This window comes from Chiloscyllium plagiosum, unplaced genomic scaffold (genome assembly GCF_037043375.1).
Source record: "Chiloscyllium plagiosum isolate Xiang-an unplaced genomic scaffold, Cpla_swu_hap1 HiC_scaffold_3, whole genome shotgun sequence".
Taxonomy (NCBI): Eukaryota; Metazoa; Chordata; class Chondrichthyes; order Orectolobiformes; family Hemiscylliidae; genus Chiloscyllium; species Chiloscyllium plagiosum.
In genome coordinates, this window is record NW_028270141.1 from 119,207,857 (window position 1) to 119,227,412 (window position 19,556).

A 19,556-nucleotide genomic window follows, 5' to 3' on the forward strand; every position below is an offset into this window, starting at 1 on the left:
TGCATGTTATAAACTGCTCAGTTTGAAGAAAGGTCCCAGCATATTGGAAAATAGTTAATATAACACCTTCATGTAAGAAAAAAAGGGAGGCAGAAAGTGGAACACTGTACTCCATTTAGCCTAACATCTGTCACAGGGAAGGGCTGGAGGGCTGTATTAAGGAGCCTGTAGCATCATCCTTAGAAAATCACACATGATGAGGCAGAGCTAATATGGCTTTGTGAAATGGGAAATTAGCACATCTATTAGAGTTTTCTGACAACATAATATTCACAGTAAGTAAAGGTGTATCTACTGAACCAATAGATGGGGTATATTAGGATTGCCAGCATTTATTTGATAAGGTGCCATATCGAGGGCAATTTCACAAGATAAGAACACATTGTATTGGGGTTAACATGTTGCCTTGTATCAAGGATTGGCTAGCTAGTGGGAAGCAGAGGATAGAGATAAATGTGTCTTTTTCAGGTTGGCAAACAGTGAATAATAGGGTAACTCAAGAATCAGTACTGAGTCTTCAACTATTTACTATCTATGCCAATGATTTTGATGAATGTATGGTAGCTGAATTTGCCAATGACACCAAGATAACAAGGAAAGTAGGTTGTCGAGAGGAAGCAGAGAGAAGGGAAAGAGCCTTATGAAGATGATTATATTTTTCTTCTTCAATCCTAATTCTGGTCAGAACTCAATGACCTACGCCTTGCACGCTAGTTAGAGTTGCACTGAATTGTATTAATTCTTATCTCGACTATTAAATGTGTGAGTCAAATACTGGTATCCTGAACCCGTTCTATCAATGTCCAATTGTTTTATGATTCTTAAATTTAAAACAAAATAAAACTTTGATATCCTGTAAGTTCATTAGTAATGAACCAACCCTGATTTGAAACATTAACCCGTCTTTTCCGTGTTTGCAACAATTATTTCTACTTTAGTCTTCCAGCTTTATTTTTATTTATTGCCTCAAGAGAGCATCCATTTAAATCTTATTGGTAGGGAAACTGACGTAGTTGTAATATTACCTTAACTAATTTACATATCAACAGAAGAAATACAAATAGATAGTTAGAATTTGTGGATTGTGGCTGGCGCAAACTAGCACTTTTAAATTATCCGCCCAATTTGAGAATAATACTTACAGTCATAGAGTCATAGAGATGTACAACATGGAAACAGACTCTTCAGTCCAATTCGTCCATGCCGACCAGGTACCCCAACCCAATCTAGTCCCACCTGCCAGCACCTGGCCCATATCTCTCCAAACCCTTCCTATTCATATACCCATCCAAAAGCCTCTTAAATGTTGCAATTGTATCAGCCTCCACCACTTCTTCTGGTAGCTCATTCCATACACGCATCTGCGTGAAAAAGTTGCCCCTTAGGTCTCTTTAATATCTTTCCCCTCTCACCCTAAACCTACGCCGTCTAGTTCTGGACTCCCCCAATTTAGGGAAAACATTTTGTCTATTTATCCTATCCATGCACCTCATGATTTTATAAACCTCTTTGGGGTCATTCCTCAGCCTGTGACGCTCCAGGGAAAACAGCCCCAGCCTGTTCAGCCTCTCCCTATAGCTCAAATCCTCCAACCCTAGCAACAGCCTTGTAAATCTTTTCTGAACCCTTTCAAGTTTCACAACATCTTTCCAATAGGAAGGAGGCCAGAATTGCACACAATATTTCAACAGTGGCCTAACCAATGTCCACAACATGACTTCCCAACTCCTGTACTCAATACTCTGACCAATAAAGGAAAGCATACCAAACGCCTTCTTCACTATCCTATCTACCTGCAACTCCACTTTTAAGGAGCTATGAACCTGCACTCCAAGGTCTCTTTGTTCAGCAACACTCCCTAGGACCTTACCATTAAGTGTATAAGTCCTTCTAAAATTCGCTTTCCCAAAATGCAGCACCTCGCATTTATCTCAATTAAACTCCATCTGCCATTTCTCGGCCTATTGGCCCATCTGATCAACATCCCATTGTAATCTGAGGTAACCTTCTTCGCTTTCCACTACACCTCCAATTTTGGTGTCACCTGCAAACCTACTAACTATACCTCTTAATGCTCGCATCCAAATCATTTATGTAAATGACAAAAAGTAGAGGACCCAGCACTGATTCTTGTGGCACTCCACTGGTCACAAGCCTCTAGTCTGAAAAACACCCTCCACCACCACCCTCTGTCTTCTACCTTTGAGACAGTTCTGTATCCAAATGTCTAGTTCTCCCTGTATTCCTCAGTTCAACCCAAATAACTTCCTGGATGTATTTCCAGAAATATCCTCCCTGAGTACAGCTGTAATGCTATCCTTTATCAAAAATGCCACTTCCCCCTCCTCCCTTAACTCCCTTTCTGTCCTAATAGTTAAAATGATTTCTTCATCCTCAGTCCTAATACTGCTTTAGTACAGAACTGTCAGATATTTGTTCTCAGCAGTTTCTTTATTTCTTCATTTTTATGCCCTTATATTCTGTGTTTTGATTTACTTTTCTGTGTCTTATTATGGTGCTAGAGTGGCAACACTATAAAACACTTTTCACTGCGTTTTGTAACAAGATATATGTGACAATAAATAAATCAAATCCGTTCAGATAACTCCAAGTTCTGACTATTAGACACAATGGCAGCTTCAACAGAATTACAAGAAAGCAAGCGACTTAAGAGCCCATTGAAAAACCAATTGGAGGACCGAGCATGTTCCTATTTCTGGTCATCGTTGTCTCACCACCACATCAGTAGGAGAATCAAGGGTCACGGGGAAAGGGCAGAAAAGGGAACAATAGAAATGTCAGAGCAGTCACGATCCTATTGAATGATGGAGCAGATTCGAGGGGCTGAATGGTCTTCACCTTTTCCTTTTTTTATGGTCATAACATGAGCACTGCCCCACTTAATGGAGGTGAATAAGCTCAAGGAAACCCTTAAGAGAATAAAGCTCTAACAATTCTCTCTGACTAAATGTCTCTGATCATTGGAGGATATCACTATCCATCAACGGGTGGCACGGTGGTTCAGTGGTTAGCACCGCTGCCTCACAGCGCCAGGGACCCGGGTTCAATTCCCGCCTTGGGCAACTGTCTCTGTGGAGTTTGCACATTATCCCTGTGTCTGCGTGGGTTTCCTCTGGGTGCTCCGGTTTCCTCCCACAGTCCAAAGATATGCAGGTCAGGTGAACTGGCCATGCCAAATTGCCAGTAGTGTTAGGTGCAGGCGTAAATGTAGGGGAATGGATCTGGGTGGGTTGCTGTTCGGAGGGTCGGTGTGGACTTGTTGGGCCGAAGGGCCTGTTTCCACACTGTAGGGAATCTAATCTAATCATCCATCAACCTCACTTCAAATCTAGACCAAGCAATTTTAAGCTCTTGATTTCAGTCCGACCTGGGGTCATCATGTATTCATACATATATAGCCAGAACACATACATCTACAGGAGTCTATGACAATATAAGAAGAAAGCTTAACTGGATCACAAAATCATTTTACATGTTTCACTAATATGCCCGTATGTTAAAACTTACTTCCACTACCTCCCAAATTTTCTCCCCTCCCCATTTCCTGAAGAAACTACATTCTGTCAGTACCAGAGGCCACCAGTCCAATGTTCATGCAGCTATTTTTCGTGATGAAGGTAATTAGGGAGAACACACTGTTCATCTGAATGCTAGCATAGCCTTATTCTCCCTTAGCATATTAAAAAAATCTGGAAGCAGTAACAGACCCCCACCCTGACTTCATTCCTTCTCCTTCCACCCCACTTGCCTCCTACCCCCCCTCCACCCACACACAAACACGCACACACACACGCACAAGCACACAATCCACTGTCAGACTCTGATAGTGATAAATTCACTCTTTGCAAACCACAAACTATTGATTCAGTTAATATTTTTTTTCTGGACTGTATACCCCAGTTGCACAGTAGAAAGCCACAATTTGATTTAAACACTTCCTAATTTAATAAATTGTACTACAGGAAATTATTCTCATCAACTGAGTTTTAAAAGCTCCATAGATACCCAAACCACAGTAGCAGCTTTTCTGTTTGTCAGCTAAACTGAGCACCAAGAAATCTGGAATAACAATGGACAGGCAGTGAATTATTGTTGACGATGATTGCAAATCAGAGCACAAAGCACCCCCAAGGTATCCCCCCCTTCCTCAGGATATTAATTTGACACAGATAATTTTTTCTAACATTTTTAAGTAACATTTGGAAATGCATCAGTGCATCAAAAACTGTGAGGTCCAACAAGGGACAGATTAATCAATAACCATTAAAAGCACATTTACAGTGAGATACCTGTGTGCATTCTCTCGTGTACATATTCCACAGGTGTCTGAGAAGTTGCATTGTACATGGTGAATGGTTGACTGCTGAACAGATTGTCACAGTGTAAACTGTGGCACAGATTCTCCAGGAAGCGCAGAATGAAGACAATACTGTTGACTGCTGGCAGACTCAATGTGTGCTGTTCTCCATCAAACGATGCTAGAACAAAGAGATTTTCAGAGTCATAGTTGGGCTGGATTCCAAACTAGAGACACCAGTGTGTAACCCACTGCACCAGTCCCTTTCCAAAAGCAAAACAGGATTTATATATTTCCATGATCTTGTTGGCTGAGTTTTTTTTTAAATGGTCTTTTCACACATTGGTCAAGATTACAAATTCAAACTCACTTAGGAAAATACAATGAAAAAGAAGCGATAAGTTTGTGGAAATTATGAAATTGCTCCCCTTCCAAATGCTGTCCACAGGTTATAATGTGTGACTGATGAGCTAGCAGTCAAGACACAGCCCCTGAACTAAACTGAAAATGCAGCCTGAAGGTTGTTAAAGGATATATGATGACCATGAGCTTTCAAACAGTGATTTACATTTGTTTAGTTTACTTAATCTTTTATTTGCTCAGTTGATGACACCAATTAAGCAGAACCAATATACATTGCAATATTTTAGAGTCACACATCATTAAAGCTTCTAATGTTGGTGCTGATGTTGGTGATGAGATCACAATATGATATTTGAATTGTGTAGCTTCGACAATGTAGACTTGATGAGCTTAAGGACCTCCTATGTACTCTATTATTGCATGAATTAATCTCAGAAGTCACATGACACAAGGTTATAATCCAACACGTTTATTTGAAATCACAAGCTTTCAGAGCGCTGCCCCTTCGTCTCGTGTTAGTCCACTTGACGAAAGGGCAGCTCTTCAAAAGTTTGTGGTTTCAAATAAATCTGATGGATTGTAACCTGGTGTCATGTGACTTCTGTCCTTGTCCACCCCAGTCCAACACCAGCACCTCCTCATCATGAATTAATTTCTTCCTTATTGTTTCTAAATGAGGTAACATTAGCACAGAGGTTATGTCACTGAATGTATGAACCAATCTGGACTATTAAACCACAAAAATGAATTCCAATCTCACAACAGCAGCTGGATTCAGCAAACTCAGCAAAACAAACAGATCAGGAATAAAAAGTGAGCATCAGTGATGCTGACCATGAAGCTATTGGATTGTCATAAAAGCACATCTGGTTCACTAATGTCCTTTAAGAAGGATATCTGAGATTGTTTCCTGGTCTGGCCTATGTTAAATGGGTTACTTTTCATGACTCTTCCCATACTCAATCCTATTTGTGTCAACCACACAAAAGCTGTTGTTTATGATGAAAACATTGCATTCCCATTATAAAAACATATTTAACTGATTTCATGCATGACCATTTGGGAGTGTACATTGCAGGGTAAACAAAGTGAGCAAGTTGATATTAATGCTGGGCAGATTCTTTGTGGAATGCTTCACAGATTAATGCTGATCATGTTGACTGTTAGAAAGAAACATGAAAGCTGCCTGCACTGCACAGTTGAAAGAAGACTGAGTTTGGTAATCCCACAACTGGTGAGGGCACATTTGCCTTACATAAGGTTGCGATGCCTGTAACATCAAAGTCAGCACCTGCCTGCGTCAAAGGTGGCACAGACCTAACAATCACAGGAAAAGGGAAAGAGAGGTTCTGCCAGATTACAGAGTGAGGTTTCAATTCTCAAGGGGGAAATGAAGTAATTATGTTAATCTTTTTGGACTCAAACAGAAACAGTGATTATAGTTCTCTTTGTGTTAAATGCTCTGTTTTGCTATTTGATTATTAGGTCTCAGTAAAAAGAAAATTAAACTCTGAATTAGAAACTACGAACAATGCTGTACCCTTTGTTGTTAACAAAACAAGACTTGTCTCTTCTTAAATAAAAATGGTAATACTTAAGCAGATCAAGTATCAGATAATTACTGCGTGAGTGTGGATGGAATATGAGCTAAATTTCAGAATGAACTATTTCAAGATGTGGCTCTAATGCTCCAGTAAAAAACACTTTGCTGATCTGATGGGATACTGGAGGGGAATTTGACAACACTAATGAATAATGTGCTCCACATTCTGTAACTTACTTATATTATGTCTTTTCCAGAGAGTGTGTGATGGGACAATATTCCTAGGCATCAGGAGCTCATAGAGTCATAGAGATGTACAGCATAGAAACAGACCATCGGTTCAACTCGTCCATGCCGACCAGATATCCCAACCAATCTAGTCCCACCTGCCATATCCCTGTTAGAAAGAAACATGAAAGCTGCCTGCACTGCACAGTTGAAAGAAGACTGAGTTTGGCCCATATCACTCCAAACCTTTCCTATTCATATACCCATCCAACTGCCTCTTAAATGTTGCAATTGTATTAGCCTCCACCACTTCCTCTGGCAGCTCATTCCATACCCGTACCACCCTCTGCGTGAAAAAGTTGCCCCTTAGATTCCCTACAGTATGGAAACAGGCCCTTTGACCCAACCAGCCCACACTGACCCTCTGAAGAACAAGCCATCCAGACCCATTTCCCTTTGAATAATGCACCTAGCATTATGGGCAATTTAGCATGGCCAATTCACCTGACCTGCACATCTTTGGACTGTGGGAGGAAACCGGAGCACCCGGAGGACATGGGGAGAATGTGCAAACTCCACACAATCAGCCACCCGAGGCTGGAATCGAACCTCGGACACTGGTGCTGTGAAGCAGCAGTGCTAACCACTGAGTCATCGTGCCGCCCTTATGTCTCTTTTATATCTATCCCCTCTCACCCTAAACCTATGCCCTCTAGTTCTGGACTCCCCACCCTCAGGGAAAAGACTTTGCCTATTTACCCTATCCATGCCCCTCATAATTTTGTGAACCTCTATAAGGTCACCCCTCAGCCTCCGACGCTCCAGGGAAAACAGCCCCAGCCTGTTCAGCATCTCCCTCTCGTTCAAATTCTCCAACCCTGGCAACATCCTTGTAAATCTTTTCTGAACCCTTTCACGTTTCACAACATCTCACCGATAGGAAGGAGACCAGAATTGCACGCAATATTCCAACAGTGGCCTAACCAATGTCCTGAACTGCTGCAACATGACCTCCCAACTCCTATACTCAATACTCTGACCAATGAAGGAAAGCATACCAAATGCCTTCTTCACTATCGTATCTACCTGCGACTCCATTTTCAAGGAGCTATGAACCTGCACTCCAAGGTCTCTTTGTTCAGCAACACTCCCTAGGACTTTACCATTAAGTGTGTAAGTCCTGCTAAGATTTGCTTTCCGAAAATGCTGCTTCTCACATTTATCTGAATTAAACTCCATTTGTCACTTCTCAGCCCATTGGCCCATCTGGTCAAGATCCTGTTGTAATCTGAGGTAACCCTCTTCACTGTCTGCAAGACATAGAAGTAAAACTGAAACATTTTAACTCTAACATCATTTTTAACAACAGGAAGGGGCAAAGTTACCTGGATACTTTATTTCAGGAGGTGCTCAGACACCTTAGGACAGGACTTTCTGATTTGGTTATGTGTCTACGAGTGGAGAATGTGTCTACGAGTGGAGCAGGTAAGGGCACCCAGAGGACAGGTGCACCAAAGCAGCCTTTCCAAATGTCCAACAAGTAAGAGGTTTCCTCAGCCTTTTTTGAATGGAAGTGAGAACTGTAAGGCAGATGATCTAACCAAGCATGGCACTATGGTACAGGAAATCATTTACATAGAGCAGCAAGAAGGAATATGGTGGTAGTACGGGACAGTATAGTGAGGCTGATTGACTGTTCTTTGCAGCAAAGAGTGCAAGCAACAGTGTTGTTTGCCAGTGCCAGAGTTTAGGATAACTGCTTTGGGCTGGAGAACATGCTGTGAGATGCCAGGGTTGGAGGGTTTGAGGCTACAGGGAGAAGCTGAATAGGCTGGGGCTGCTTTCCCTGGAGCGTCAGAGGCTGAGGGGTGACCTTATAGAGGTTTATAAAATCATGAGGGATATGGATAGAGTAAATAGACAAGGTCTTTTCCCTGGGTGGAAGAGCCACACCATTATTTGCAATCTAAATATTATGGGGTATATGATATTCAAGAAGAACAGGAAGCTATGTAAAGGCAGAGGAGTAGCATTACTACTCAAAGATGCAATAATTAGAGACGATCTTGGTTCAGGAGTTTAGAATGTGGAATCCTTTTCAGTGAAGATGAGGAACGCTCAGGAAAATAAGTGACTTGTGGGAGTTTAGAGGCACAGTATAGAAATAGAAATCACAATTTATGGAGTTTAATGCGGACAAGTGTGAGGTGATTCACTTTGGTCGGAGTAACCGGAATGCAAAGTACTGGGCTAATGGTAAGATTCTTGGTAGTGTAGTGTAAGATTCTTGGTAGTGTAAAGGCCTCTCTACTTCCCTAGCGATACAGCTTACTAGAATACTAGGTCCCAGCACAGTTTAGGTGCAGACCATCCCAATTATACAATGCCCACTTTCCCCAGTTCTCATCTAAATGCCCCTCCACCTGGAACTCATTTCTCCCACACCATTATTTGCAAACAAGATATATTGGGGAAAGTACAAAAAATCAGGCAATATCTGTGGAGAGAAATAGAGCTAATAGTCTGGATGTTACATGCCCCCCCCCACCAAAAACATACCTGGCAGGAGCATGTAATATAGGCTGGGTAGTTAATCAACCACCTTCCCACCCTCTCCTGAGCTCACCTCCACAATACAGTGGGTGAGCAAGCACCAAAATGATTTAGGGTCAACTTAGCTTGTTTAAAGCTCAGTTGACGCCGATATCACACAGCCATGCCGTAAAGTGGCTGTTGTGGGCAGGTAAGCACAAGTGGCATTCTCATTTTTTACAAAAAAGGCATTTAAACAGTGAGAAATATTAGGGTTTTGTTTTTGGGTTTGCTACTTATCGGGAGATATCGTCAAAAAAAGTACCCTCTTCCTTCCTGGGTTCTGTACTCACTGATACATTACACACACACATAGTTGACTGACTAAATATATTGCCTTGTCTTCATGATACAGAGGAAGCGACGGAAGGTGAGGCAAGTATCTTTATACTGGAATGTCACATGTATTGATGTCCTGTAACTGTCCTAAAGCTAAACTGCCTATGCACTGTTCATCAAGGATGGTGTTGTGCAATCAGTAGAGATGACCTTGGTTCAGGAGATCAGGATGTAGCAACATAGTACAATATCTCCCGTTTTCCCTTAATGAATGGGAACATTTTACTCAATAAACATATACAATGATGCACGTAGATATATTGTCTCGATACATTGTGTATTTTCTGTATATTCAGATAACACCTTGGTAGATTTACAGCATGACCACATGTAGTCCTATGCAGTTTACATGACTTGATGGTTTAGCTGCACTTTGCGGTGTGCTATCTGCCATCATGGATGGAGATGTACTATTTCTCATTGATGCGTGGTCATTTTCTGGCATGATATCCTCAGAATCTGAATCACCTGCGTGTGATGGGTGGATAATGATGTACTGTTGAGACATGTCACCTGTGTCTTTGCAGAATTTGACCATTACTCATTACAATGTATATGACCAAGACAGGAGACAAAATCTCGAACTTTGAAGCTTTGTCCTGATTCAAGACTGTCAGTGTGCTTGCTTATCATGTCTTATATCATTTTCTCCCTTCATTCCAACAATATGTTGTTCATGTGTGGTTGGCTGGTGAGCATGTGTGGGACAGAAGACCCATGTTGATATGTGTCCTAAACATGTTGGTGAGGGTAAACTTATCTGAAGAAACAGCATGTGGATTTAACATAATTATCTGAAAATCTTGGCAAATAGCTCTACATTTCATGGTCATGGGTTTTACAATATGAACAGTGCTTTCTGAGAAACCAGTTGACTGATGATAGTGAGATAATATATTAATAAATGCCTCATTTCCTATACATGTACATCACTAATGTACTGTGGAATATTGTCAGACACAATTTGTTGAGGAGCACTGAACATAGTGAATATGGCAGTGAATGTGTCAACAACCATTGCACTGGTGATATCCTTGATTTTTTGTAGAAAAAGGAATTTGGTGAAATGGTCAGTTTTCAGAATATAATAATGTCCCTGTTCATGAAAATATCAGTAACAATTTTGCACAGTGGCACCAAAGGAATCGTGCGTGGATGAAGAGCTTCTCTCAATATTTGAGGGTGATGCAATAGATGTTCCATATGACTTGATTAAATTATCAAAGATCTTATTAATAAGGTAAAACATAGAGTCAGATACCGATCTCAAGGTTTCTTTGTGTCCATGTGACCTATATGCATGTGGTCTGGTATGTTTTGATGTAGCACTTGTGGAATTATGATTGGCTTTCACTTGAAGATTACATTCTTGGAGATTCCTAAAACATCTTGGAATGAGCAGGCTGAAGCTATTTGCTTGTGAACCTGTTCGAAGTGTTCAGACCACCCACCAATGATGATCTTTTTCAGATGTTGCTTCTGGTCATTATTTGATGGAGCTCACTGAATCTGCTCCGCTCGGCTGTGACCAAAATGAATGCGATCCACATTGCCATCTTGACATTTGGTGTTGCAACTGACAAACATGTTACCACTTGTGCAGACTGATAAACCAATAGAAGGTCCACCTGTTGTGATTATATAACAGGTTCAGCCTGTAGTATCCACTTACTGGCACTAGCTACCAACCGTGACTAGCTTTTAGTGCCAGCTTACTGTCATTATGATGTGGTTTATGGTTTTCTATGTATTAGTTCTTGTAACATATACAATAAAGACTGGGTAATGTTCGATTAGAATCCTTGAAGTTCATTTATATTACATTACAATAACAAACACTGATACCCAAAGTCTGAGTTCTGTGCTTCCTCAAGTCACTTCACCTGATGAAGGAGCAGTGCTCTGAAAGCTTGTGATATCAAATAAACCCGTTGGACTATAACCCGGTGTCACATGTGACTTCTGACTTGTTCTCATGTTACTGAACATTACACACTGTGAAGCTGACTGACTGACTGAAGCCACTATGCTGACTCCATGACACACACAGATAGAGAGAGAGAGAGAGAGAGAGAGAGAGACTAAGGTGATCTGATATCTTTTAACCAAAATGGCACAGGCTGTGATGTCATGTGACACTTTTAAAGGTACAGTACAGGTATAGTAATAAACCCATACCATACTGCAACAAATACATATTTGCTTTTTTTTAGTGCTGCTGTGAAGTATTTTGTGCCATTTCATTTTGCTAAGTGTGCCTTATCAAATAAGTTATTGAACCTCAAGGGTCTTCTACCTTTTATTAGCCTTGCAAGGAAAATTCATTCAGTCTCTGTGCAAGATCTTAATTATGAATTAGACAAAGCAAGTTAGAAGTCAATATTTAACATTCATTGTCTCGCCTTTTCTATAAAGCAAAGTAGTTCCAATGTATGAAACAGCTGCAACTTCCATTCTTTTGGAATTCTCTCATTTTTAACAATTGACAGGCTTGGCTTCCTTGGAATCATCAGGTCAAAGCTGTCACTTGTCATATGTATCAAATCCATGCCCATTTATTAAATAATTGGATGCAATTTCATCCCTAATCAAGTACCCTGGCTAACAACTGTCATCTGTGCCTTTATTTTTCCTGGCAGACTAGGAGAAGGAGAATAGCTACATTATTAATAAATGTTACTGAAAGAGATTGAGTGAGTATATAAAAAGAAGCAGGGGGTCAAAGCTGCCAAAATTTCTGAAATTAAACAAAATGACAAAATCCATGAGGTGCCTTAGAGTAAAATGCAAGGTCAAAATTGGGAGGGATCATCAAGTCCCCACATCCCTTGATTCTCCTGAAGTCCAAAAATCATTTTATCTGAACTTTGAATATATTAAGCTCCATTGCTCTCTTAGGTTCATAGATTGAACAGTGCAATTTTGGCTACAGATGTCTCTAACATCTGGCACAATTCCTATTGCCTGCCTGTTGAAATACATTTAAGAGACAGCATGGAATCATAGAATCCCTGCAGTGTGGAAGGAGGCCATCTGGCTCATTGAGTCCGAACCAAACCCTCTGAACAGCATCCCATTCAGACCTAGACTCCTATCATATACCCGTAATCTCACACTTTCCATGGCTAATCCAACTAGCCTACACATCCCTGAACACTGTGGACAATTTTAGCATAGCCAATCAGTCTAACCTGCACATCTTTTGATTGGTCTGCCTTTTTTAGAACTATTTTGTGGGATGCGAGTATTGCTGGTAAGGCCAGTATTTTGTGGTCTGGCCTTACTTACCTTGAACATGGTGGCTTTAGGCCATTTCAAGTCAGTCACATTACTGTAGGTCTGGAACATAAAAACATTAGAACAGAGTAGACCATTCAGCCCATTCAGTAAGCTCTGCCACACCCCCACACTGTCCCTTTGTCCAATTATATCCCTGACAGATTTCAAAACACCAGTATTGACATTGAACATGTTCAATGATAGAGCTTTTCCTGGTGTATATAGTAGAAGATTCCAAAGGTTCAAAACCTTCTGAGTAAAAACCTCCTCATCTTTTTTCCTAAATGATTTCCTTCTGATTTTAAAACTGTGTTCCATGGTCACAGACTCCCCAATAAGGGGAAACATCTTAACTGCATCTATCCTACCTATTCCTTTCTTTACATTGTCGACTTCAATGGGATCACGTCTTATAATAAGTCACACTTAGGCCAGACCAGGTTAGCGTAGAACATTGCCTTCTCTAAAAGGCCTTAGCAATTCTGATGGGTTTTTACCACAATCAATGATACTTTCATGGTCACCATTATTGATAACTAATGTTCAATTCCCGATTTTTTAAAAATCTATTTGTAATTTAGATTTCAGCAGCTGTCATGATGGGATTTAGAGACAGAGAGTTTTTAACAGCACGGAAAGAGATCCTTCAGCACATCGGGTCCATGCTGGTCATCAAATATTCATCTATTCTAAGCTCATTTTTCAGCTCTTGGCCCATAGCATTGTGTGCTATGGTGTTTCAAGTGCTCATCTAAATAGTTCTCAAAATTATTACAGATTTCCACCTATGTCACCCTTTCAGGTAGTGAATTCCAGATGCCTATATGCCTCTGGGTGAAAAAACGTCCTCAAATTCCCTCTAAACCTCCTGCTCCCTACCTTAAAACTGTGCTCCCCCCTGCTTATTGACCCTTCCATTAAAGCGATAAGGTTCTCCCCTACCTTCCCTGTCCAAGCCTGTCAGAACTTTGAACTCTGTTCTGAGGAAGATAACCCAAGCTTATCCAGGCTGAATCCTTTAGCCGAGGCCACATTCTACAATCTCCTCTGAAACATTTCTAGTGCAATCATATTCTTCCTATAGTGTGGCAGCCAATACTGCACACAGTACTCCAGCTATAGCCTAACTAATATCATGTAAAGCTCAATTGTAACCTATCTTCCCCTGTGCTCGTTGTCTTGATTAATAAAGATAGTTGTGCCATATGCCTTCTTATCCATCTCATCAGCCTGACATGTTGCCTTCAATGATATATGGACATGCATATCAAAATTCTTCTGATCCTCTGTACTTCCTAGAGACTACCATTCATTGTGGACTTCCTTGCCTTGTTAGTCAGGCATCACTTCACTCTTTTCAAATTAAATTCCACTTGTCACCATTCAACCTATCTGATCAGCCTATCTGCAGCATTCAGTAATTTAAAGCTTTCCTCCTCAATATTAACTACATGACTAAATTTCATAACATAGTAAAACTTACTGAATATAACATTTACAATCATATCTAGATCATTAATGTATACAAGGTACTCAACATCTAACCCTGTTGTACGACACTGGATACAGATTTCCAGTCACTAACAAACCCTTCAACCATCACCCTCTGCTTCCTGTCACTTGGCTGTTTGGATCCAAATTTGTCAAATTTCTCTGGATCCCATGGGCTCTTAGCTCCTACCCAGTCCACCATATGAGACCTGGTCACAAGTCTTACTGAAGTCCATGTAGATTACAGCAATGGCACTACTCTCATTTATACACCTGGTAACCACCTCAAAAAAATCAATCAAATATTTTAGACAAGGGATGGGCAATAAATACCGGCCAGCCCACAATCCCAAGAGTGAATTAAAGAAAATAGTCAAACTCACTTGTAATAAAGACCAAAATAGTATTTCCCTCCTAATTATTTGGCTGTTAACTTTGGGTCACTCATGGACACCAAAGTGCCGTGAAATTTCACCATTGCCTATCCTCCTGCTCTTTAAGAAATACTTTGTGACTGAAATGTATTGCTCCATGTAATAAGTATGGGGGCGGTGTCTGCAGTGGTGTTTGATTCCCTGACCCCACCAAGGGGAAACCTTATGATCATCTCAACAAAGAATAGGAGTAGGCCCTTTGAGCCTGCTCTGCCATTCAATTGGATCATGGATGATCTGATTTTAAACTAAACTCTACATTCCTGCTTCCTCCCATAACCTTTCAAGCCTTGATCATCAAGAATTTGTCAAGCTCGGCCTTAAAAGTATTTAAAGATTCTACATCCGTTGCCTTTTGAGGAAGGAATTCCACAGACTCACAGACCTCAGAGATAAAAAAACAAATTGCTCATGTCTGTCTTAAATAGGTAAACCCCTCATTTTTAAAGCAAGCCCCACATTCCAGGTTCTCCCACAAGAGGAGAGTTAGATTAAACACCAATCAGGTAGTTAGGAGCTGAACCAGTGAGCTGTTCGGCCATTCGTGGGCCTCAATGCTGATGTCCCAAATTGCCAGAAGCTTCAAGCTAATCAGAGACCAGCAATTACTGTGCATGAGTGATCATTGATGGAGACCTAAGCTTCAGGGATGAGACAGCAAGAAGTGGCCACCCTTTTGTCCCCTAGTCCATAACTGGTCAAATTGGCATGTCCCTGACTTGAGTGGCAGGTTGTCCTATTAGGAAGCCAGTCACTTTTATTGTCTACCAAAAGGGTAATTAAGACCGAGGTGAGGAGAAATTTTATCATGCAGAGAGTGGTGACCCTGTGGAATTTGCTACCACAGAAAACAGTCAAGGCCAAAACATTGTGTGGTTTCAAAAAGGAATTGGATATAACACTTGGGGATAAGGGGATCACAAGGTATGGGGGAAAAGAGGGAACAGGGTACTGAGTTGGATAATCAGCCACAGCTATAATGAGTAGTAGAGCAGGCTCAAAGGGCTATCAAAGGCTGGCAGTGAGTTGAGGCCCTTAAGCAGCTGTTAATTGTCAACTTAACTTGTGGCGAGCACTTAATTGCTGACGTGGTGAGGAGGAAGCAGTTGTGTACATTGCAAACTCATCCAATTAAGAAGCTGTTTTTGCCATCTTTCTCACCACCTCCAGAAAGGGGATACTCATATCTTCTGTTTCTGCTTTTCCTACCAAACAGGATAACCTCACATCTCTTCACACTGTATTCCATCTGCCCACATTTTTGCCAATTCACTTACTCTCTTAAAATCTCCTTGAAGCAATTTTGCATTCTCCTCACAGCTTACACTCCCATCTAATTTTGTGTCATCTACAAACTTTAAAATATTACATTTCATGGCCACATCTGAAACATTGATATAGATTGTGAAGAGGATGCATGTATAACAATCATAACAACTTCTTTTAAGTAAATTAATAACTAGTAATTGATAATAAAGGGGAAAAATTAAAATTGCTATGTTTGTTCACTTCCATTTCATAACTTATTGAACTGTAATGGTCAACCCAGATCTCTAAAGTGTTTCTATGTGGATTGCATTACTGTTTGAGATTACTTTCACAAACTGCCACTAGATATGATTTGGAGATGCCGGTGTTGGACTGGGATGTACAAAGTTAAGAATCACACAACACCAGGTTATAGTCCAACAGGTTTAATTGGAAGCACACTAGCTTTTGGAGCGACACTCCTTCATCAGGTGGTAGTGAAGGGCTCAATCCTAACACACAGAATTTATAGCAAAACTTTACAGCGTGATGTAACTGAAATTATACATTGAACAATCGATTGTCTGTTAAGCCTTTCATCTGTTAGAATACAGTGATAGTTTCACTTCTTTCATGTGTAAATCACAAAACCTTTTTTTAAAAAAGTTGCATTCTCGGGTTAGCTGTTAACAATGGTGATAGCTAGACAATATGTTGAAGGTGTTGGCCCCCTGTGTTCTCTGTCTATTCCAATGTGTTTAGATTGATTCTAATCTAAAAAGTGAGATAATGGAGTTTTACATAAATTCATACAGTTTTTGAGCTCAGAGTTCTATATGAATGCATGCAGTTTTTGAGCAAAGTACAATGTAACCCTGCAAGTACAAATTCACCCCACAAAATATATGTGTGCATGTGGGTCTTTGTCTGTCTGTGTCTGTCAGTCTGTCTGGATTGGGGGTTGTGAGTGTGAGAAAGTGTGTATGTGTGTAGTGAGTGCAGAGGTCTTAAGTCTGTGAGGGGGTGCATGTGTGAGTGTGGGAGTGTGTGTGTCTGTAAGGGTGTGTGTGGGTATCTGTCTCAACAGACAGGAGGGTTCCCTCCCAGTTGGGGAACACTTCAGTAGTGCAGGACATTCAGCCTCGGACCTTCAGGTGACCATCCTCCAAGGTGGACTTCGGGACAGGCAGCAGAGAAATGTGGCCGAGCAGAGGCTGATAGCTAAGTTCGGTACCCATAGGGAGGGCCTCAACCGGGACCTTGGGTTCATGTCACATTACAGGTGACCACCATTGCACTATACACACACACAGGCACTCCTATACACACATACACACAGACGCGCACACCGACACCCACACACACCCTTACAGACACACACACTCCCACACTCACACATCCACCCCCTCACAGACTTAAAACACTCTGCACTCACTACACACACACATACACTTTCTCACACTCACAACCCTCAACCCAAACAGACAGACACACACAGACAGACAAAGACCCACATGCACACACATACTTTGTGGGTGAATTTGTACTTTCAGGGTTACATTGTACTTTGCTCAAAAACTGCATGCATTCATGTAGAACTCTGTGTTCAAAAACTGCATGAATTTATGTAAAATCCGTTATCTCACTTTTTAGATTAGAATCAATCTAAACATCAGGTCATAGACAGAGAACACAGGGGGCCAACACCTTCAACATATTGTCTAGCTATCACCATTGTTAACAGCTAACCCGAGAATGCAACTTTTTTATAAAAAAAGGTTTTGTGATTTACACATGAAAGAAGTGAAACTATCACTGTATTCTAACAGATGAAAGGCTTAACAGACAATCGATTGTTCAATGTATAATTTCAGTTACATCACGCTGTAAATTTTTGCTATAAATTCTGTGTGTTGGGATTGAGCTCTCCAGTACCACCTGATGAAGGAGCGTCGCTCCAAAAGCTAGTGTGCTTCCAATTAAACCTGTTGGACTATAACCTGGTGTTGTGTGATTTTTAACTTTGCCACTAGATAGAGCTCTATGTGTGTGTTTTCAATGGTTTGGAATGGTGAAATGTATTTTGCAATGGTGACATTTTACAGTACTTTGGTGTCCATGAGTCACCAAACGTAAACAGCCAAGCAATTAGGAGGGAAATACAAATTTGATCTTTATTACAAGTGAGTTTGACTACTTGTTTTAATTCACTTTTTTGACACATTAGTCAAATACCAATTAAATGGCTGAGATTCTGTGGTCAATGATGAAGGAACAGTGATTACCTCTGACCTCAAAGAAAGCTGCCCACAAGGATTTGGCAGGCTCAGTTTCCTCTAATGACAACATTCATTTCATTTCAGCACCAGCTATAGGAGTACGTTCATGACTAACAACAAACAGGATAGGCAAACTGAGAACTCAATCGGATTGTAAAATTCTTACAGGCTGTAAACCAGGAAGTTTTAAAACAGTTGATTATTCGCTTGCTTTAATATTTTTACAGAGAGTAAAACAAAGTTGGCACATACGGATGGAAAGCTGAAATAAGAATAGGCCGTTCAGGTCCTCAAGGCTATTCCATCATCAATAAGATCATGGCTGATCTGTGGCACTTTTCCTTAACAAAAATTTATATATTTGGGATTAAAATTATCAACTGATCCAGCATCCACTGCTGTTTGTGGAAGAGAGTTCCAAACCTCTCCCATCATTGGGAAGTAAATGTGCTTCCTAACATCCCTCCTGAATGGTCTGGCCCTAATTCTCCAATTATGACCCAACCAGTGGAATCCCCAACCAGTGGAAATAGTTTATCCTTATCCAACCTGTTTTTCCTTATTAATATCTTGAAGACTTCAATAAGATCTAAATTCTAGAGAAAACAGGCCTACTTTATATAATCTCTCCTCCTAAATAAACTGCTGAAGTCTGGATATCATTCTTGTAAACCTACATTGTACTCCTTCCAAGGCTGATATATCCTTCCTAAGGTGTAGTGACCAGATCTGCTCACAGTCCTTCAAGTGAGGACTAACAGGGCTTTGTATAACTGCAGCATAACTTCTGCATCATTTTATTCCAATCTTCTAGATATAAAGACCAGCATTCTATTTGCTTTCTTAAATATTTTCTGCCCAGGTCCATGGCATATTAAGGATCTATACACCTAAATCTCCAAGTATCTTTGGGCGTCCACTGTGTTTAATTTCATACCGTCTAGGAAATACCCTTATCTCTTCTTTATTGGTCAAAAATGGAAAACCTTACACTTCCTTACGTTGATCTACATCTTTGCCCATTCATCTTGTCTATCAATATCCCTTTGTAACTTTATGCTCTCATTGTTTACAATGGGCTTAAGGTAGAGGCTGAAATCTAAGCAAATATAAAATAAAAATTCAGTTTTATTACTTTAATAATCTGTAGATTTTTTTAAAATCATGAAATGAAGGAATGATACTCTAAGTTTTTAAAATTAGATTTTTTTCAGGGTCAGAGAGATTCGACAATCACTAGTATGACTCAGCATGTGACAAAAACTCAATTTTATGCTCTTCAAAATGGCTTAACATTTTCAATACTTTTCTTGGTGAGAATAGAGTATAATAATTTGGAGTTTAAGTCAAATTGGTGATTTCTGTGATTCTATGACAAGACTGCAACATTGAACCCTACAGTGAAGCAGGAATTGCTGACAACAACTTCTGAATGCCCACTT

The 19,556-nt window shown here is 40.5% G+C and overlaps 1 protein-coding gene across 2 annotated transcripts in view; it reads right to left on the reverse strand.

Annotated features, from left to right (window-relative positions):
• The window catches only part of scml4 (Scm polycomb group protein like 4), a 132,404-nt gene that overhangs the window by 39,533 nt on the left and 73,315 nt on the right, over positions 1-19,556 (reverse strand). For both annotated transcript variants that reach the window (XM_043687078.2, XM_043687076.2), the window contains exon 5: positions 4,311-4,499. In XM_043687078.2, the coding sequence (XP_043543013.2) occupies positions 4,311-4,499 (189 nt within the window). The remainder of the gene's footprint in view (positions 1-4,310; positions 4,500-19,556) is intronic.